This window comes from Lissotriton vulgaris, chromosome 6 (genome assembly GCF_964263255.1).
Source record: "Lissotriton vulgaris chromosome 6, aLisVul1.2, whole genome shotgun sequence".
NCBI classification, from domain to species: Eukaryota; Metazoa; Chordata; class Amphibia; order Caudata; family Salamandridae; genus Lissotriton; species Lissotriton vulgaris.
In genome coordinates this window covers 308204049-308226262 of record NC_141694.1, presented here as the reverse complement: position 1 = coordinate 308226262, position 22214 = coordinate 308204049, and the positions used below count along the sequence as shown (strand labels likewise).

The 22214-nt window shown below is 35.0% G+C and overlaps 1 protein-coding gene across 1 annotated transcript; it reads right to left on the bottom strand.

Moving 5' to 3' along the window:
• Positions 1-1145: 1145 nt before the first annotated feature.
• LOC147707162 (uncharacterized) lies at positions 1146-21831 on the bottom strand. The gene is made up of 5 exons (XM_086926327.1): positions 21761-21831; positions 12734-12807; positions 3801-4238; positions 2212-2427; positions 1146-1408 (listed from the first exon to the last, which is right to left on the bottom strand). Exons 3-5 carry the CDS (start codon positions 4236-4238, stop codon positions 1148-1150), a joined length of 915 nt encoding a protein of 304 aa, XP_086782453.1. The 5' UTR covers positions 12734-12807; positions 21761-21831; the 3' UTR covers positions 1146-1147.
• Positions 21832-22214: the final 383 nt, after the last annotated feature.

Genomic DNA, 22214 nt, shown 5'->3' with positions numbered 1-22214 from the left:
AGTGAATGGATAGAAGGGTGGATGTGTAAAGATGGATGTATGGATGGAAAGCTGAAAGTGTGGATGGATGTATTGTTAGTAGAATGAAATTGTAGATGGACGTATTAATAAAAATGTTGCATGAATGATGGATGGATGTGTGAAAATGTAGGTGGTTGTATGATGGGTGTATGTATTGAAGGGTGGATGAGAAAAGGATGGATGTATGGATGGAAAGATGCAAGTGTGGATGGATGAAGGATGGATGAATAAAAGTGTGGATGAAAGGATGCATGGAAGGATAAAAGGGTGGACGGATGAAGGATGTATGGAAGAAAACATGGCTGGCTGTATGGATGGATAAAAATTGCATGGATGAATGATGTATGTATGTGTGAAAAGGTGGTGGGGTGAATGATGGGTAGATGCGATGAATGATGGGTGGATGGATGAAAGGGTGGGCGTATGGATGTATAGATTATAGCGTGGATGGATGAAGGATGTATGGATGGGAGGATGAAAGGCTAAATAAAAAGTTGCATGGATGGATGTGTGAAAAGGTAAGTGGATGAATGATGGTTGATGAAAGGGTGTGTGGATGGATGTATAGTTGGGAGAATGAAATGTTAGATGGATGTATGGATGGAGAAAATGTTGCATGTATGAATGATGTATGAAAAGGTGGTGGGATGAATGATGGGTGGATGGATGAAAGTGTGGGCGTATGAGCATTATCACGGGAGTAGCATTTCTAATGAACGTGGGATATGTTTTTATGTTACCATTCTTTCACAAGGTATAAGACAGATGAATTTGCTACAGAACATAGAATGAGTGCATGTGGTGTAGCTTCTGTAAAAAAAAAATTGTGCACAGTAACATTTTAGGCATTTTGCTCAATTTGCTATAGAACATAGAATAATTGCATTTGTTGTAGTCTTTTTAAAGTAAAATTGCCCAGTAACATATCTTATGTACTTTGTAAATAATAATGCAAAGACAAGATAAAAAGCTTTAAAAAATTTATTTAAGTAAATATATTTAGTATTATTGTATGAAAGCAAATTAAACTTTAATGAAAATACTGTATTTTTAGCCTTTTTACAGAAAAATAATTTGAATATCTTCTTTTTGTACTTCTATTTACAGTTAAGTATTGTGTCCTTTTTTACAACTCATGTATTTTTAGTATGTATCCGTTTTGAAAAATGACATTAACATTTTTTGGCAAGTTAGGCATTAGAGCTTCTTGAATGTCGTCAATGTCGGCTGGTATATTGAAGAAGTCCAGTAGAATATTGTTATTTATTTCCACAGATTGTAAATTTTCGGCGTTATCAATATGTACATTTAGTGTACAGTGTTCCTGATTAGCAGTTTCTAGCCCATATATAGTCATATTTATTTCTTCTTCTGGTGGTTGTATTTTCTGTGAAGGAAAAAGAAGTTAGTTAATTTCATTTTTTTGAAGTCCTTTTGTTTTTTTTCTTGTGTTGATCTACGGAAAAATTTCGTGTTATATGCAGGCTTAAATAATGTTAATAAGTAGTGAAGATAGTTTAAGAAAGGATAGATGTGAGTAAAGATAGTGAAAAGGTATAATATAGTGTGTATAATAGAGGATTAGAGACTGTTTTGTAATGTTATAGCTACTTTAGTAAAAATACGTATTAATAAATAGTGAGTAGTAGGTACTAGTTTTGTGTTTTAGAATAGTATTGTAAATAGTGATTATAGTTAATAGTGCAGTGTGAGTTGAGTTTGAGTTATTAGTAGAGTGTGTATGAGTTTTTTAGTGCATTGTCAATTATTTTTGGGAGTATTGAAGTTATTGGCGTAGTAGTATAAAGAGAATTTGAAAACGACAAAAAATTGTGTACTTAAGTGTTAGTATTAAAGTCATATTTGTAAGTGATAGTTGGGCATTATTAGTAAGTTATTTTGAAATAGTGAATGTTATTTTTTGTAATAGTGTTTTTTTATGGTGTGAGTAATAAAGAGAGAGTAGTTAAGATTGAGTAGTAGATTTATTAGAGGAGAGTATTAGTGAGTTTTATAGTAGTGATTAGTAGAATATGTAGCATAGCTTAATCGATTTAGATAGAGAGTATTAGAAGAGAGAGTTTGAGGGAATTGTAATTAGTGAATATAGAGTTTGATAGTGTTTAAAAAGTAAATAGTATAGATTGAGTAGTAGAGCAAGTTATTAATAGTTTAATAATTTGTACTTACTTGAAATTGTGTATTTCTTGTTGTGTTTAACATTTTATTGCTGTTAAATTCATGCACTGTCAGGTGCGTCATCTTTATGTAGGATCCAATTTCTATCGGGAAGTCTGTGGCATCTCTCCAAAGAGTTATTTTCACTGAGTCCGTTGTATCTTTCGCAGTTATTGATTTAAGTTTTGTATCTTGGCCAGCAATAATAATTGTTTTTGTTTCTTCTTCCTGTAAGACAAAAAATTGGTAATAGAAATTTGTTTATTATGTTACAGTGTTGGTGTGTAAGAGTGTGGGTGTTAAAGAGTGGTTGTGAGCGTGTTGTAGCAGAATGTGTGTGTTAAAGAGTGTGTGTGAAAGTGTGCGAGTGTGCGAAAGAGTGTGCTTAAGAGTGTGTATGAGAGTGTCAAAGAGAGAGTCTGTCAAAGAGAGAGAGAGTCTGTCAAAGAGAGAGAGAGTCTGTCAAAGAGAGAGAGAGTCTGTCAAAGAGAGAGAGAGTCTGTCAAAGAGAGAGAGAGAGAGTCTGTCAAAGAGAGAGAGAGTCTGTCAAAGAGAGAGAGAGTCTGTCAAAGAGAGAGTGTGCGTCATCTTTATGTAGGATCCAATTTCTATCGGGAAGTCTGTGGCATCTCTCCAAAGAGTTATTTTCACTGAGTCCGTTGTATCTTTCGCAGTTATTGATTTAAGTTTTGTATCTTGGCCAGCAATAATAATTGTTTTTGTTTCTTCTTCCTGTAAGACAAAAAATTGGTAATAGAAATTTGTTTATTATGTTACAGTGTTGGTGTGTAAGAGTGTGGGTGTTAAAGAGTGGTTGTGAGCGTGTTGTAGCAGAATGTGTGTGTTAAAGAGTGTGTGTGAAAGTGTGCGAGTGTGCGAAAGAGTGTGCTTAAGAGTGTGTATGAGAGTGTCAAAGAGAGAGTCTGTCAAAGAGAGAGAGAGTCTGTCAAAGAGAGAGAGAGTCTGTCAAAGAGAGAGAGAGTCTGTCAAAGAGAGAGAGAGTCTGTCAAAGAGAGAGAGAGAGAGTCTGTCAAAGAGAGAGAGAGTCTGTCAAAGAGAGAGTGTGTCAAAGAGAGAGAGAGTGTGTCAAAGAGAGAGAGAGTGTGTCAAAGAGAGAGAGAGTCTGTCAAAGAGAGAGAGAGTCTGTCAAAGAGAGAGAGAGTCTGTCAAAGAGAGAGAGAGTCTGTCAAAGAGAGAGAGTCTGTCAAAGAGAGAGAGAGTCTGTCAAAGAGAGAGAGAGAGTCTGTCAAAGAGAGAGAGAGTGTCAAAGAGAGAGAGTCTGTCAAAGAGAGAGAGTCTGTCAAAGAGAGAGAGTCTGTCAAAGAGAGAGAGTCTGTCAAAGAGAGAGTCTGTCAAAGAGAGAGAGTCTGTCAAAGAGAGAGAGTCTGTCAAAGAGAGAGAGTCTGTCAAAGAGAAAGAGTCTGTCAAAGAGAGAGAGTCTGTCAAAGAGAGAGAGTCTGTTAAAGAGTGAGAGTCTGTCAAAGAGTGAGAGTCTGTCAAAGCGGTAAGTATTGTGTGCAAGAGTGTTTGGTATATAGTGTGTGTGTAAAAGTGTGTTAAAGGGTGTGTGTGATAATTTTCTTTTTTTTTTATAAGCTTACCTCTGCAATTGTCCCAGAAATGCTCATTAATGAGCGTAGTGAAGCTGCTTTAACTGTTTTAATAGGTGATATTGGTGGAGCAGGGGGTTGTAGGATATATTCTGCCTCCTGTATTATTTCTTGAGGTATAGATAAGGGCATCATGCGTGATAGTTTCGTTTGTTTCGTGATGATAATCACATTGTTTTTGGCTAAGAAATTGCGAATCATAATAGCTTGTCCTTCTTTAGTTTGCTGGTAAAATGGCTCATTGTAGCACGTTGCTTTAATGCAACTACTTTCATCAGCTAGAGCTAGATGATACATGACTTTGTTCTCTTGTTTAGCATTTGTATAGTTTGTTTTTGTCGAACATTTTATAACGTTGGCTCGGATTGTTTTTTGGTACAGTTTGTTGTCTTCATGTTTCAATTTTTTGAGGTCTTGTATGGAAATCATCTGAAACGAGAGAAAATGTTAGTACACATTCTGAACATAAATTTTTCCCCTTTTGCTATTACCTGTAATAAAATAGCATGTTAATGAAGTGGTTGCATTTTAAACTGCCACCCATAATGCTTTGTGATCACTATAATATGATTCTAATGTACCGTAGTGCATGATGTTGTCATTAGTATAGATGTGATCTAGTGTTGAATTGTAGTCTGTTGTGTATTGTTGTATTTTTTGCTGGCATTGAAATTGCTGCAGCATATATTCTAATAGCAAAGTTCTGTTTGGTGACATTTGTGTTAAATCTATATTGAAGTCTCCCATGATGACATATTTTGAATTTGGATACAAGTTAATTATGCTACTTAAAACTTGTAATAATGTCTGCAAAAGTACATGTGGTGGTTTGTACAGTATAATAAATAAGTATTCAGAATCATTAAGATGCTGAGTGAAAAATAAAAAGTCAATTTCGTGTTGTGTTTTATATATTGGCGATAAAAGCATTTTTTTTTGTAATAAATGGCAATACCATGCTTTGTGTGCTGGTTGTGAAATTTATCAAATAATACTAGGTGATATTGTTCTATTAAGAACGTATTCTTACCTGCTTTTCTAGTTGTGTTTATTTCAGTGAGGCATATAATATCACTGTTCATGATATTTTTGTCTGATTTAATAGCAGTGTAATTTCTTTGCAAGGACCGTATGTTATGGACAATTATATTACACTGTTGTCTATAGCTATCTAATTGTGGTACTGATATTTGTAATTGCATGTGTGTTCTTAAACGTGTCATTTCTTCATGTACTTTTGGATGTACAGCTATTTTGTCTTGCTGAAAGTTTCTAATGTATATGTTGTCTAAAGATTTAGCTCTGCTTAAAGCTACATAATGCAGATGATGTACTTTACTGTTGTTAAAGTGAATGTAAATGGGCTCAATTGTTTCTCCTTGTGTTCTATGTATAGTTCTTGCAGATGATTGTCGCAATGGCAATTGTTTGTGTATAATAGTTATAAATTTCTGTGTATATTGGAAATGCCGTGTAATAGCATGAATGGGTGTCCAATGAGGCAAAATATTACTGTGATATATGTGTTTGTTTTCTTGTCTTGTTAATTTGCCTACTGTTTCTTTATCAAAATTAATCCAAATTACATTTGGGCTGTTATTGATAGTTTCTACAAATTCTACTATACCTGTTGCACCATTTGTTAAACCATCATTGACATTTATATTGTTAGTTAAATCATATCTTAATTGTAATGCAATATGTAATATTGATGGCAGGCTCATTGTTTTAGTAGGATCTGTGGGCAACTGTTGGAGTATTTTTTTTTTACTGCTTCACTTAAGTCTGCTGCAACTGTATCTATTGCTGTAGCTGTGTAAACTGGGTAATGGGTTATATGTTCTAATAAAACTGCATTATTTATGCTATTGACTTCATTGTTAGTTCCCATAATGTAAGGGATCGTTTTGCTAATGTTTTCAGGTGGCTCTATTTCTCGTGTTTTTATCTGTATAATATCTTCATTTGTTTGTTTCCCTTCTCTTAATCTGTTTAGTAGTTCAGCAAATGGCAAGTCATTTTGTTGTCTCATTATTTTAGTCAACTCAAATAACTTGAAATGTGTCTGCCATAAATTAGTACTTACTGGCCTATATGAATGTTTTGGGTTGTCAAATATGTATGGGTCAAAAACTGGCTTCAATTGGTAAAAGTCTCCAATTGCTAAAATAGATATTCCGCCAAAAGGGAGATCAGACTTTTTTATCTCTTGCAATCTATTATGTATAAAGTTGAATACATTAGCCCCTACCATTGATATTTCATCAATTATTAGCAATTTAAGATGCATTAGCTGACCTTGTAGTGTGCTTCTATTCTCATGAGTTAGCTGTCTATGAGTTAGTGTTTGTGAAATAGGTATTTTAAAAGTACTATGTAGTGTTTTGCCTTGAATGTTATGTGCTGCTTTGCCAGTTGGAGCTGTAAGCAATACATATATGTTATCTGGGTTTTCTCCTGCTTTTGTATTGTAATAACGTACTAATGTTTGGTAAAGTGCTGTTATAAGGAAACTTTTGCCTACTCCTGCACCACCTGTACAAAATGTGTAGCATGGCGTTTCTTTTGTTTTAACCCAATGCAAATGATGATATATAAAGTTAAGTTGTTCTGCTGTTAGATTTTGCATTATACTATCATATTGTTCTTTTGGCATTATGTTATTGCTTAGTGCTTCTTCTCTACTTGTACTTCTAATCCCTAAATCAAATGATAGGTCATACAATGGGTTTTCATTATTTTGCACTTCATGGAATATGGTGTTATCTTCTTCTGTATCTATTGGTGGTAGCAATGTATCTAATATACTAGTTTCATTGCTATTAGTTGTTAGTTGTTTATTATGTTTATTATATTTATTATGGTTAGAATCAACTGCATCTTTAAGTTCTAGATAGCGTTCATAATACGTTTCCTTGTTATTAATTATATTATGTTCATTTCGCCATGGGTAAAAAAGCATGAGCAATTCTCTATAGTAGTTTTCGGAGTCATTTTTTATGTTAAATCTGCAATAGCGAATTACTCTTGCTTTTTTTCTTTTTATGTAGTTTGTTTCGTGTACTAAATTTATCTCAAGTTCTTCGTCATCTGAGCTATGAAAGTTATTTTCAATAAGGAAATTGTCATGGCCTGTTTCTTCTTTTCCTTTACATTTTTTCTTTTCATTATACATAGATGCATAGTCAGCTAATGTACATGTTTCTAATTTTACAGGGCGTTTGCTGTACCTCACTATAATATTATCATATTGTATTTTACAAGACTCATCTGGCAAAGAATTGATAGTTTTGATGTCTTTTAATAAGTATGTACGCTTTTCATTAGGACTTGTATTGATAAATACAAAAGATCTTGAACTTTTCCGTAAAGGAATTTGTAGTATTAGATATGCTGCTTCTTGGGCACTTATTTCTGTACAGTTTAAGAATTTGTTACCTATATGCCTAAGTTGTTCTTTAATACTTGGATTGGCATGTACTTCTTTAGCAGCTTGGGCAATTAATTTGCTCATTCCTCGCTGTGATTTACTAATGTATGAAACAATATACACAGCACATGCATATGCATCTAAGATGTATTGTATATCTATGGTTGCTTGCCATGCTTTCAAAATAGTTGGATTGTAGTTATTTATAAAGCATTCAGCTGGTGTCCTTTTCAAGAAAATAGTATTTTCTTCTATAATAGATTGTATACATAAAGTATATTGTTTTAGATCTATGTTCATTGAATGTAAAAACTGTTCAAAAGTATAATTTGATAATTCTTGGCTGTTTATAGTTAGATGTATTAGTTCAATTTGCTGTAAGAGCTCGGTATTTGTTTTGTCTAGCTCTATTGGTTCTAGTATAAAAGTTTCAGGCATTGGATATCTGGGATAATGATATTTGCATGTTCTTTTATGTTTGATACGGCAGTTTTTGGTATGGCCGTGTCTTTGTAGAGGTAGTAAAGACTCTATATCCGGTTCTTGTGTTTTTGCACATGTAACATACTTATTTATGAAAGTAGTGACTTCATTTCTATCAGAAGTTTCATATAGTGGAGCATTTTCTATCCATATTATAGCATGTATATGTGGTGATCCCCGTTGTTGGAATTCCACTCTATAAAAGTAATCAATAATTTTGCCAATTGGATTACTTTCATGCAATAAAATAGAATTAAATAATTTCCTAACTTGGAAGTCAAAATGTCTTGCACATGTAATGGGATTTTGCTGTATTAATTGGCATTTTGTTTCCCATGACATATTTTTAAATTCTTCTTTTGTGCATTCTGGTCTTTTTTCTGTACGTAATAATATGTTAATTAAGTGATACCATTTCGTTTCTGCAGCAGATAAAGTTAAAAAAAATGTTGGTAATCCTAATTGTCTAATCATAGCAAAGAGGTCTTTCTTGCATTGCTCCCAATATGGTGGTGAACTACGGATAGTTTTAAGTATTTTGTATCCTTCATTATACTGTAAAATTGTATCTAATTTATCTTTTATGTCTTTGGCAGTTATAATGTTTCCATTATTAAAGTATTTCCTGAGAGATATAAATATTTTGCTCTGTAATTGTTTAATGTGTAATGTTTTTAATTTAAAGAAAAGATTAGTAACACACTTTGCTACTCTTAGATCATTACTTCTTACTTCTGATTGACAGATTGTGCTGTAATGTATTGGGACATGCCTTTCTTTATTAGTTGGCCTTCGTTTTCCGCAAAATATAGTTGGGAATGCCAAATATTCGGAATCTTTGTCTTCATACAAGCCTCTTGATGTGTTATATTCTGCAGGTGCTAAACTTAAAATATTATTTGTTTCTGTAGTAATAGTTTCATTATCTAACATAGTATCTAAATTTCCTGCTGGAATGTTGTCTGAGGAATCTGACATATAACTTGTATCTGAAGTCTCATCACAAGAATGTATATCTTGTGTTGTATAATCCCAATCTTTATTAATAGTGATTCCATATTCTTGAAACAAAGTGCTAGTAGTGGCTAAATATAAAGCTGCACGTTTTACTTTGTTTGGTCTAACATTTTCATAATGGGTATAAGATTTATGACTTAATTTTCGTTTTAATTTTATTGGAATTGTCATGTTATCATTAATTTGCCTTGGTAAAACAGTTACTGTTGTCATAACGTCTGCAGGTACATTTACTACTGCACCTGATAGAGATTTTTGGAATCCACGTGGTAATGTTCTAATTTGTAAAAAAGGTATTCTTGGTGATACTAATCTTTCTTCTAAGTTATGCAAGTGTAAGACTGCTGGGATATCAGGAAATGTCATCCCATTATATACTGAACATGGAGGTATTTTGTCTTTACATATATATGTGTAACATGTTCTGCATATCTCATCTGTTCTGTATTTGCTAATGTTACATTCTATGAATTTAGCTCTCTTACTAATACTGTTTGTTTTTTGAAGACTTTGCTTATGCCATAGTTGATTGCAAATAGTGCAAGTGTACTCAGGTCCATATCGTATTTATTCCTGAAATATCCTAATTATATCATTTGTTGTTTGACCTGATATATCTCTATGATTAGGTTCATTTTCTCTGTTTTGTGTCCGTTTTCTTTTTCTATTACTATTTATTTCTAGAATTTCTATATTGGTTGTTTGAATTAGTGATTCAACATCAGCTGTTAATGTGTTTATTATCTCAGTATTGTTAAGAGCTATGTTTGAAGCTAAATAACTGTGTTCTGTTACATGCAGTCTATTGTCTTGACTATTGCTGTTTTTTGTGTTTATTATTGTATTTTCTACTTGTAAGTTATTTGAAGGAATTTCCCCTAATGCATTTATAGATATATGTGTCGTATGAACATATATGCTTTTTCTAGACTTTACATTTCCTTGTTTATGATTCCGTTGTGTTTCCTATAATCCTTTTTTGCTAATTGTTGTTATGTTCACTGTAGTTAAATCTAAAATAATACTCTCAGAATTAGTAATTTGTTCTCTATTGCCTAACTTTAGGATGTATTCTATAATAAGATTAATAGAGTCCATTTGGATAGCAATACATGTTCCATTAGGATGTTGTATTGCATTTTCATTTTGGCTATGTGAATCAAATAGAGAGTATGTATGTATAGTTTTGAAGACTGAAATTATATATCTACCTATAGAGATCAATACACCAGTTTGTGAATTAATTGTAGAAGTTAATGCAGATATAAATTTACTATGTAAAGTTTGTGCTGATTTTGTTAGTTCTTCGCTAAAGCATTTTTTGAGCTTTGTAGAATAGATTATGTCATTGCTAACTATGTAATTTGGTAACTTTAGAGGTTGCATACAATCTTGTTCATCAACAGAGTGCATTTCAGTGTACAAAGCATCTCCAAGATTCATAATACAGTGCAAGTCTACACTATCCCAAATATATGCTGGTTTACAGTAGTTCTTTAGAATAGCAAATATACTATTTTGAAGAGAATGTGTATAGTGAATACTTTTATCACTATGTGTATTTTTTTCCTGTGGATGTGTGTTATGTAAAAAGGGAATTTCTTGTGGTGTTTGTGTTAAAATATTTGAATCTATATTGGTATTATTTGTGCTACTTTCCTTGTTGTGCAATGTGCTATTGTGTATATTATCATGAAGTAAACTGTCATTACTTCCAGTAATAAGTTTATATGTATTATAGTAATCACTTGAATATGTGTTTGTATGTAAATTACTTGTGTATATTGTTTGTTGTACATTTATGTGTGTGCTATTAATTACATTACTAGAATATGTGTTGGTATTTAAATTACTTGCTGGTATTGTCTGTTGTACATTTATGTGTGTGCTATTAATATGTTGTTTTTCTGTGTTGCCCTTTAGTGTTTTCTTAAGTATACTTGCATATGTGTCAGTAGGAGTAGTCTCTTGTGGTGTATTAGTATATTGTGTTGTGCTGATCTGCTTGCTGTTGTTTTTAGATAGATTATTAGGCCCTGTTGTAGTGAGAATTGCACAGGAATATGTACTAGTACTAGGAGTATTATCTAAAGATGCTAATGGCTGTTCCTTATTCAAAAAAGTGTTTGTTTTAGATTAACATCTCTAAATGAAATTTTGGGCACTTTCTACACGCATTTCAAATGCTTGTGTGAAAATTTTTTCACTAGCTTTAGTAGAATACACATAAAGATTTTTCGGTGCTACTGCATTCTTATTTTTTTCATGAAGCACCATTGCTTTTTGAAGTGATTCTTTTTTAATCGTACTTATTTGTATTGGAGTTAATTCATACGGTACACAATTCATGATTGGTTTCTTTAGATAGTGTGCCAGATTTGTGATGTACTCTAGAAGTTTTTCAAATATGAACTGTATAGTAATACATGTTCCATTTGGGTGAGGCATTCCAGTGTTATCACGACTATGTGAGTCAAATACAAAGTACGAATCATTTTTCTTAAAAATGGAAATAACATAAATTTCCATGCAAAGTATAACACCGGAGTTGTAATCAAGTGCAGGTTTTAATATTTGGTTGAGATTTGGAAACGAAGGGTCACATTGTTGTAATATGTCTCCATAATAAGGTTCTTTAAGTTTAAGTGAATAGATAGTAGTATTGTGTTCAATAAAATTTGGTAACTCATCTGGATGCCTAAGTTGTTCGCTATTAAGTAAATGCATATCTATATATAAAGCATCACCTAATTTCATAATGTAATGCAAGTCTTCTTTAGTCCATGTATGTGCATCTTTGTAATAGTTGTGTATAATTGCAAATGTACTATTTGGCAAGCATTGATAACCTCTAGAATTGCATGTAAATTTGTAATGCCCTTGATGATAATCTGCTGCTAGTATTTGCATCTGAGCTAAGCTAATTTATTAAATAATTTGATATCGCTACAGTATTGCTAGATTTTTTGTTATACCTGAGTCTTTTTTGGTTCTCTCTCTCTTATACAATATATATATATATATATATATATATATATATATATATATATATATATATATATATATATATATAGCTAATTTATATTTGTCTTGTAGTTAACTATAATTCAAGGCAATTAATTTAATTTTACACTATTTTTTTGCTTTGTATTTTAGGTAGCAACTTTAGATGTAACTTTTTTACAATTTTAGTGATGTAGTAGCTATAATTTATACTATTAGGGTGTATATATATATATATATTATATATATATATATATATATATATATATATATATATATATATATATATATATATATATATATATATATATATATATAGTTATTTTACGGTTTTTAAATAGATTTCTAGTTACAGGTTGATAACTTATTTAAAAAAGATACTTGTAATTGTATATATTTCCCAACAATTAGCAATTGTCTTTACAAAAGAAACAATTGTCAATGTTAAGTATATAAATATATATATAATTTTTTTAAAGAAATAATTATATATATGATTAGTTCTACTTTTTTTATCTAAATCCACTCTATTGTTGTTTTTGACCTGTTTTATAGTTGGAGCTGGTAGCAAAACAAAGCAATTATTTTTACTTTGATGAAGTTTTGCTTAAGAATGAGCAATGTGAAAGAAGTAAACGATTGAATTTTTTCAATGTGATATATATCTATATATCCCTTACCTTTTTTTTGGTAGTTACCTAAAAACAAAAGCAAATTATGCAATGGCTATATTATGTTGATTCTTACTTTATTTTTTTCCTAACTAATTTTTGTCTTCTTAAGATTAATCTTACCTATGTAAATCTTGTATATGATATTTCCTAATTATAAGTATATACTATATATATATATATATATATATATATATATATATATATATATATATATATATATATATGTGTGTGTGTGTGTGTTGATATATGTGTCTTATTTTTTTCCTTGCTATTTCCATACTTACAAGTGAATACAGAAGCAAAATAGATACTTTTACCGTGATGATGTTTTCACTGATGATGTTGTGTCAAACAATTATGAACGTCTGATCTTATTCAATCAATTGGCAATCTAAGGAAGAATGGAAACAAGCATTAATATTGAGTTTACATATTAATATAATAAAAGTGGCTCGATACTCCTAATCATTGTTAGTATATAAAAAGATTTAGCAAAAAGTTTTTTAATTTTAATTAATTACTAGTATTAAAAAGTGTATACAGTAAGTTATATGTAATAGTATATAGTGTATTGTATTGTATGTTGATATACGTTTTTGAAACATTGTGACTAGAGTGCATGTGTAAAGAGTGCATGTGTAAAGAGTGCATGTGTAAAGAGTGCATGTGTAAAGAGTGGCGAACGTATATGTATAAAGGCATATGTGTAGAAATTGTGTGTACAAAGTGTATATGTAGTACATACTTTAAGACTATGTGTAGAAGTTGTATGTGTAGTATGTGTGTGGACTGAGTGATGAAGCATATTAATAGTCGTAAATAGAGTATTAGAAGTAGTGTATGTAGTATAGAGTAACTAGTAAAGTATAGTAGTAAGGAGGATAAAGTGAGCAACATAGAGAGAATGATGGAGGGCAGGAAGAAGAGATGGAAATAAAGAGGGGTGGATAGGCAAGATTGAGAGTAGGGGAAAGATGAAAAGAGAAAGATAAAGTAGGAAAGATAAGGAAAAGAGAGAAGTATGATAAGGAAGAGAGAGGATATAGAGGTGTAGAAAGGAAGGTAGAAAAAAAAGATAGAAATGTAAATTACACAATGTGAATTTTATTTGAAGTTGTAAAGAGTGTATTAGAAGCATTGTTTGTAATTTTAAGCAAGTACAAAACAACAATAGGAGAGGCAGGGAGATTAAGGAACACTTAGTCCCCTGTTAAATCTAAATAAACAAGAGAAGAGACATTAAATAAGTCTCAAATTGCCACAGAGACGGAGCGATGCAACTAAGGAATTGCACACCCACTTTAGGTGGAAAAGAAAGCCCTCACACACCGACCTAGTCAGTGTCATGCTTCATCATTGGGCCCCACCAAAGAGGCCGAATGCCTCTCTGGTGTGCTACGACGCCAGAAGACTGCGGAGCTGGTTGTGTGAAAAGGGCATGTTGTGAGTTTTATAATTAAAAGTGCCTAATGTGTATGTACAATTCTATAATTCTTGATCCTTAGTACACAAATGAGAGTTATGTGTCTGAATTTAATGCCCAAGGTAATGGATTTGTTAATTCAAAATACTAATTAGTCAGTCAACATGTTTCATCCTTTACAGTTGTTTAAATTTACCTAGGCATTTATAATGACAGAATTATACCCCGGCGGTATGGACTCTCTAATCGTCCACCCTGACCTGGGGGCGTGAAAGTGAAAATATCAAAAAAATGATTTAGTGCATAAAAAAAAGGGGGAAGAGCAATTGCTCATTCCAAAAATACTCCTAATTGCGGAGTGTTTGTGCACCTGTAAAAGAAATAACAGACAAATATATAAAACTTTCACACAATTAGTTGTAAATATAGGTCATTGCGTTTGTCCAGGGTGCTCCATAGTTGTGGCATAGTGTGCCTAAATAAACACTATAGTTAACACCATCTATATATCTATATAGCCTTATAGGGATGCTAACACTAACTTTGGGAAGTGAAGTGGAAGAATGTGTGTAAAGCACACAAAGTAGCTAGAAAGTGTTGATGAAGAGAGAAGACGCATGAGAGAGATCAAGAGAGATGGAAAGCAAGAAGAAAAGTAAGTGCAGAATGGAGTGAGAAGACAGCAAATAAAGAGTGCAGGATAGAAAGTGAAGACAAGATGTAGACGTAGATAGAGAGTGAAGGCAGGAAGGAGAGAGGACACGAGAGAGAGAGAAAAAGGGAGGGTAGGATGTAGGGCATGAGCAAGAAGGAGGAATAGATGGAAGAAGGTGCAGGAGCAAGAGGCCCGTCTCAGTGGTGTAAGGACTTCCAGGAAAGCAATTTTGTCTTTTGTAAAGCTAATAATACTGTCACTTTGAATGCTCCGAATTTGACTAAATTTATTTTTCTTTTGTTGCAGGTATTTGATAGCAGGGTGGGCCAAGTATTTCCGGTTGCCATTTTGTCTTGGGATCTTTGGCTCGCTGTCTCAGTGTCCATGGTGCAAGGACCCCCATAGAGAGAGATGTAGATGGAGGGCAGTAAAGAAGAGAGCAGTTGGAAGAGTGGGCAAGAGGAAGAGTGATGGCAAAGGGGAAAAAAAGCGGAGAGGGAGATAAAGAGAAAAATGATAGATAAGGAAGGAGAGAAAGAGTGGATGCAGAGAGTGAGCAAGAGAAAAAAACAGATAAAAGATCGAAAAGAGAAAGTTAAAGGGATAAAAAAGGGAGAAAATGCAAGAGAGAAGAATAGTAGATAGGGAGGAAGAGAGAGGGAAGACAAAAAGAAAAGTAAGGGTACAATGGAGCGAGAAGATAGAAAACAAAGAGTGCAAGATAGTAACTATTTCCGGTCGGCATTTTGTCTTGGGATCCATGGCTCGTTGTCTCCGTGGTACAAGGGATTTCAGGTACGCGATTCAAATTGTAATGTAATTTGTAGTTCTCTTACAGGTGTTCGGCTATTTTGTTTATATTCTTCTAATATTTTTTTTTTTTGGGCTGTTCTCTCTAGTGTTTCCGTGTCGGGTCTCCTCCTTGGCGTAACTACTTTCAGGTAAGCGATGTTGTGTTTTGTAACAAATAAATGACTGTCCCTTTTGAATGCCCGGAATTTTTTTTAAGTTTGAAAAGGAATTTTTGACTTCATTCTACCCTTACTTTTCTTTTTGTCTTCCCTTTCTCTTCCTCCCTATGTACTATTCTTCTCTCTTGCACTTGCTCCCTCTTTTATCTTTTTAACTTTCTCTTTTATCTGTTTTTTCTCTTGCTCACTCTCTGCATCCTCTCTCTCTCTCTCTTGCCTTATCTATCATTATTCTTTATCTCCCTCTCCTTTCTGCTTTTTTTCCTTTGCCATCACTCTTCCTCTTGCCCCCTCTTCCAACTGCTCTCTTCTTACTGCCCTCCATCTACATCTCTCTCTATGGGGGTCCTTGCACCATGGAGACTGAGACAGTGAGCCAAAGAGTGCAAGATAGAAAGAGAAGACAAAATGAGGACAGAGATGGAGAGTGAAGGCAGGAAGGAGATAAGATGCAGGAGTAAGAACAAGAAAGAGGAGGAAGGCAGAAGGTAAAGGAAGAGTAAGAAGTAGGGCATGAGCAAGAAGGAGGGAGGGAGAGAGAGCAGATGGAAGAGGGTGCTGGAAAGAGGGACGGTAGAGAGAAAAGAAAGCATAAAGGAGATAGAGAGAAGAATGATAGATAGGGAGGAAGAGGAACACGGAGAGTATTAGAAAGAGGAAAAGATAAAAGAAAAAGAAGAGAGTGCAGGACAGAAGCATGATAGATAGAAAAGGAGCAAGAAGAAAGGAGAGAGCAGATGGAATAGGGGGCAGGAGGAAGAAGGAAGAGAGCAGAAAGGAGAGATATATAGAGAAGAAAGAGCGATAAAGAAGTATTTAAAAAAAAGGAAGAGAGTGCAAAAGAAAGAACGGAGGACGCAGAGAGAAGGTGAAAAGAAGAGAGAGAAAGATAAGGAAGAAAGAGGAAGAGAGTGCAGGAGATAGAAGTATGATAGATAAGGAAGTAGAGAGGATGCAAGCTAAATGCAGATCATGAGAGAGAGCGTAGAAAGGGGGAAAAGACTGCAGAATGGAGTCAGAGGGCAAAAAATAGAAGGAGTGCAAGATGGAAAGGGAGAACAAGATAGGGATGGAGATAGAGAGTGAAACTCACAGAGTGCAAAAGGAAGAGCAAGAAAGAGAAAGAAGACAGGAGTTAAAGGGAGGGTGGGCATGAGCAAGAAAGAATTAAGAAGGGAGCAGTTGGAAGAGGGGGCAAGAGGGAGAGTGATGGCAAAGAGAAAAGAGCAGCAGGGAGATAAAAAAAGAAGCATGATAGAGAGGGAGGAAGAAGGAAGGAGAGAGAGCAGATGGAATAGGGGGCAGGAGGGAGAGGGAAGAGAGCAGAAAGGAGAGAGAAGAGAGAAGAGAGTGCAGAATGGAGTCAAAGGGCAAGAAAGAGAAGGAGTGCAAGATGGAAAGGGAGAACAAGATAGGGAAGGAGATAGAAAGTGAAAGTAAGAGAGAGGGCAAAAGGGAGAGCAAGGGAGAGAGAGAGAAAAGGCAGGAGGTAAAGGGAGGGTGGGAGGGAGGGCATGAGCAAGAAATAAGTAAGAAGGGAGCAGTTGGAAGAGGGGGCAAGAGGGAGATTGATGGCAAAGAGAAAAGAGCAGAAAGGAGAGGGAGATAAAGAGAGAAGCATGATAGAGTGGGAGCAAGAAGGAAAGAGAGAGCAGATGGAATAGGGGGCAGGAGGGAGAGGGAAGAGAGAGCAGAAAGGAGATATATAGGAGAGCGATAAAGAGAACGGATGGAAACAGATTGTGATGGAAGAAAGAAGGTGAGAGAGGGTAGATGAAGAAAAGCACAAGAGTGTGAATGTAAGATGGAGAGAGTGGGCAAAATAAAGAGAAATAAAGAAGGAATACAAGATAGCGACATAAGGAGGAGAGAAAGAAAGGAGAGAGATGGAAATGGTTTGCAAGAAGGAGAGGGGCAAAAGGTAAGAGAGCAAGAGGGAGAGAGATAAAGATAGAAGGAATAGGAAAAGAGAGGGCAGGAGAGATAAGCATGATAGAAAAGGAGGGAGAGAGCAAGCAGAAGGGAGAAAGGACGCAGGAAATAGAGAGATAAAGAATGAATTCAAGAGAGATAGCGAGATATAGGAAGTAGAGAAAAAAGGAGAGAGATTGAAGGGGTATGCAAGAATTAGAGAGGGGCAAAAGGTAAAGGGAGCATGAGGGAGAGAGAGATAAAGTTAGAAGGAATAGGTAAAGAGAAGGCATGAGAGATAAGCATAATAGATAAGTAGGGAGAGAGCAAGCCGAAGGGAGATGACGCAAGATAGAAAGAGCATGAGAGAGAAGGTAAGGAGGAGTAAAAGTGAGAGCAGAATAGAGTGAGGGAGTAAAAGAAAGTGCATGATAGAAGGAAAGAGAAGATGGGAATACAGGAGAGAGAGTGTAGAAGAGAAGGGATGCAAAAGAGAGGGGGAGGAGAAGAAAGAAGGAAAGTAGGAGAAAGTGAGGGAAGAATAGAGCAGGAGTAAATAAAATAGAAAGACTGCTGGCAAAATCATGAAGGAGATGCAGAGTAAATGCAAGAGAGAGGAAAGGCAAGAATGCAAAATTGAAAGGGAAGGCAAGAGAGGGAGATGTATGTATGTTGCATGTGTGTCTCAGTATCTAAGCATTTGCTGCAGGATGGGGAAGAAGATATAGGGTGTGTGCAGGGACCTGTAAACAAAGTCTTGGTTATAAGTTTTCCTTTAGCTTTGACCTCTCTCCTGATTACGACCTCACCAGTGCAGCTTTCATCTCCATACTAAATTAAATGTTGTTTATGAGGCAAATTTTGTGTATAACCATCCAGCAAAGAATGCCCAGAACAGACAGCAAGTACTACCCCAAAAAATGTATAAAGTGAAATAAGTTAAGTATGAACGTACCGTGTTGAAAGAACTAATTTGAAAGATGTGTCTTCGATGGGGCAGTTGCACCAAATAGCAAATTTTTTGTCCTGTAAAAGTAAAATATCCTGTTAGCAAAAGATTGAAAAGAGTGAGGACATTTGTGTGAAGTATATTAGAAGTTGTAAATAGAGAATTAGAATCACTATGTATTATAGAGTAACTAGTATAGTAGTAAAGAGTATAAAGTAGCAAGGTAGAAAGAGATAGAGGTCAGGAAGAAGAGAGAGATGGAAAGAAAGAGGGGAGGATAGGCAAAAAGAAAAGGAGTGAAAATAAAAAAGGAGAAAGATAAAGAAGAAAGGATGAGGAAGAGTGCAAGTGAAAGAGAAGCTTGATAAGAAAGGAGAGAACGCAAAGAGGTGAAAAGAAGACAAAGATAAAGAAGAAAGAGAGTGCATGAAATAGAAGTATGATAGATAAGGAAGTAGAGAGGATGCAAGATAAATGGAGATCATGAGAGAACATAGAAAGGGTGAAAAGAGTGCAGAATGGAGTCAAAGGCCAAAAAACGAGTGCAAGATGGAAAGGGAGAACTAGATAGGGAAGGAGATAGACAGTGAAACTAAGAGAGAGGGCAAAAGGGAGAGAGAGAGAGAAGGCAGAAGGTAAAGGGAGGATAAACATGAGCAAGAAAGAATTAAGGGAGCAATTGGAAGAGGGACAAGAGGGAGAGCGATGGCCAAGGGAAAAAAGCAGAAAGGAGAGGGAGATAAAGAGAGAAGCATAATAGAGAGGGAGCAAGAAAAAAGGAGAGAGAGCAGCTGGAATAGGGGGCAGGAGGGAGAGGGAAGAGAGACAGAAAGGAGAGAGATATAGAGGAGAGCGATAAAGAAGTGATCTAAAAAAGGAAGAGACAGTGCAAGAGAGAGAACGGGAGGAAACAGATTGTGACAGAAGAATGTGAAAGAGGGTAGATAAAGAAGAAAAGCACAAGAGTGTGAAGGTAAGATGGATAGAGTGGGCAAAATTGAGAGAAATAAAGAAGGAATACAAAAGAGCGAGATATAAGGTGGTGAGAAAGAAGGAGAGTGGTGGAAAGTGTATGGAAGAAGAGAGGGGCAAAAGGTAAAGATATCAAGAGGGTGAGAGAAATAAAGATAGAAGGAATAGGAAAAGAGAAAGTAGGAGAGATAAGCATAATAGATAAGGAGGGAGAGAGCAAGCAGAAGGGAGAGGACGCAAGAAATAGAGAGAGCAGGAGAGAGAAGGAAAGGATGAGTAAAAGTGAGAGCTGAATAGAGAGGGAGTAAAAGAAAAAGTGTGCATGATAGAAGGAAAGAAGATTAAAAGACAGGAGAGAGAAGGTATAAGAGAGGGGATGAAAAAAAGAGGGAGAGGAGAAGAAAGAAAGAAAGTAGGTGTAATAGTGAGGGAAGAATAGAGCAGGAGTAAATAAAAGAGAAAGACTGATGGCAAAATGGGGAAGGAGATGCAGAGTAAATGCAAAAGAGATAAAGAAAGGCAAGAATGCAAAATTGAAATGGAAGTCAAGAGAGGGAGATGTTTGTATGTTGCATGTGCTAGATTAGTATGTAAGCATTTGCTGCAGGGACCTGTAAAGAAGATGGGGATGAAGATATAGGGTGAGGGCAGAAGAGAGAGGATGCAGGAGAGAGGGAGAGCAAAAGAAAGAGAAAGTAGGAGAAAAGAATAGTGCGAGAGTGAAAGAAAGAAGGACAGTGAATGTAAAATTGTGAGTGAGATGCAGAGTAAATGCAGGAGAGAGAGATAAGGAAAGGCAAGAAAGAAATTGAAAGAGAGGGCAGGAAAGAAGGAGATATATGAGAATAGAGTGAGGGAGTAAAAGAAAAAGCATGCATGATAGAAGGAAAGAAGATGGGAAGACAGGAGAGAGAAGTTATAAGAGAGGGGATGAAAAAAAGAGGGAAAGGAGAAGAAAGAAAGGTGTAATAGTGAGGGAAGAATAGAGCAGGAGTAAATAAAAGAGAAAGACTGATGGCAAAATGGGGAAGGAGATGCAGAGTAAATGCAAAAGAGAGATAAAGAAAGGCAAGAATGCAAAATTGAAATGGAAGTCAAGAGAGGGAGATGTATGTATGTTGCGTATGCTAGCTTAGTATGTAAGCATTTGCTGCAGGGATCTGTAAAGAAGATGGGGATGAAGATGTAGGGTGAGGGCAGAAGAGAGAGGATGCAGGAGAGAGAGGGAGAGCAAAGGAAAGAGAAAGTAGGAGAAAAGGAGAGAAGAATAGTGCGAGAGTGAAAGAAAGAAGGACAGTGAATGTAAAATTGTGAGGGAGATGCAGAGTAAATGCAGGAGAGAGAGATAAGGAAAGGCAAGAAAGAAATTGAAAGAGAAGGCAGGAAAGAAGGAGATATATGAGAATAGAGTGAGGGAGTAAAAGAAAAAGCGTGCATGATAGAAGGAAAGAAGATGGGAAGACAGGAGAGAGAAGGTACAAGAGAGGGGGATGAAAAAAGAGGGAGAGGGAAAAAAGAAAGAAAGTAGGTGTAATAGTGAGGGAAGAATAGAGCAGGTGTAAATAAAAGAGAAAGACTGATGGCAAAATGGGGAAGGAGATGCAGAGTAAATGCAAAAGAGAGATAAAGAAAGGCAAGAATGCAAAATTGAAATGGAAGTCAAGATAGGGAGATGTATGTATGTTGCGTGTGCTAGCTTAGTATGTAAGCATTTGATGCAGGGACCTGTAAAGAAGATGGGGATGAAGATATAGGGTGAGAGGGCAGAAGAGAGGATGCAGGAGAGCGAAGGAAAGCAAAGGAAAGAGAAAGTAGGAGAGAAGAATAGTGCGAGAGTGAAAGAAAGAAAGACAGTGAATGTAAAATTGTGAGGGAGATGCAGGAGAGAGATAAGGAAAGGCAAGAAAAAAATTAAAAGAGAAGGCAGGAAAGAAGGAGATATATGAGAATAGAGTGAGGGAGTAAACGAAAAACCATGCATGATAGAAGGAAAGAAGATGGGAAGACAGGAGAGAGAAGGTATAAGAGAGGGGATGAAAAAAAGAGTGAGAGGAGAAGAAAGAAAGTGTAATAGTGAGGGAAGAATAGAGCAGGAGTAAATAAAAGAGAAAGACTGATGGCAAAATGGGGAAGGAGATGCAGAGTAAATGCAGGAGAGAGAGATAAGGAAAGGCAAGAAAGAAATTGAAAGGGAAGGCAGGAAAGAAGGAGATCTATGTATATTGCGTGTGGTAAATGAGTTTCTAAGCATTTCCTACAGGGACCTGTAAACAAAGTGTTGGTTATAAGTTTTCCTTATCTGCTGACTACAACTTCACCAGTGCAGCTTTCACGTACAAACGCGTAAGATGTGCTTTATGAGCGAAATTTTGTGTATAACTATACAGCAAAGAATGCCCAGTACAGACAGCAATTAGTACAAAAAGTAATGTATTAAGTAAAATAAATCAAGTATTAACATACCGTGTTTATATAACGAATTTGAAATATGTGTAGTCGATGGGTCAGTTGCAACAAACGTCTACTTTTTGTCCCTATAAAACAAATATAGCGTTAGCAAAAGATTACGAGTGCACGCAAAACAAGCAGTGATTTTCTCATGCAAACTGTGCAAATTGAATCTTAGGTAAAGCTTTGCGTATTAGCGATTAATGTGTTCCAATGTAATAGTATGGCAATTATTTTGCGTCACGTTACTGGTTTGTATGTGCCTTTAAAAATATAGAAATCCGCGCATGCACGTAGTGTAAATAAAACAAGGAATGTTGTCAGTGTTTTATTTAATTTCTCGCATCGTGCAAAGCAGTTTGTGAACTAAAGTTGTAACTAAACATACATATATATATATATATATACATACATATATATATATATATGTATATATATATATATATATATATATATATATATATATGTA

What these genes read in the sequence shown, in the direction of transcription:
- LOC147707162 (XM_086926327.1), bottom strand. Translation starts at nt 4,238, where the DNA reads ATGATTTCCATACAAGACCTCAAAAAATTGAAACATGAAGACAACAAA. An exon ending in TTTCTGGGACAATTGCAGAG is followed by an intron (nt 2,428 to 3,800) that starts GTAAGCTTATAA and finishes TTTGTCTTACAG; the next exon opens with GAAGAAGAAACAAAAACAAT. An exon ending in CAAGAAATACACAATTTCAA is followed by an intron (nt 1,409 to 2,211) that starts GTAAGTACAAAT and finishes TTTCCTTCACAG; the next exon opens with AAAATACAACCACCAGAAGA.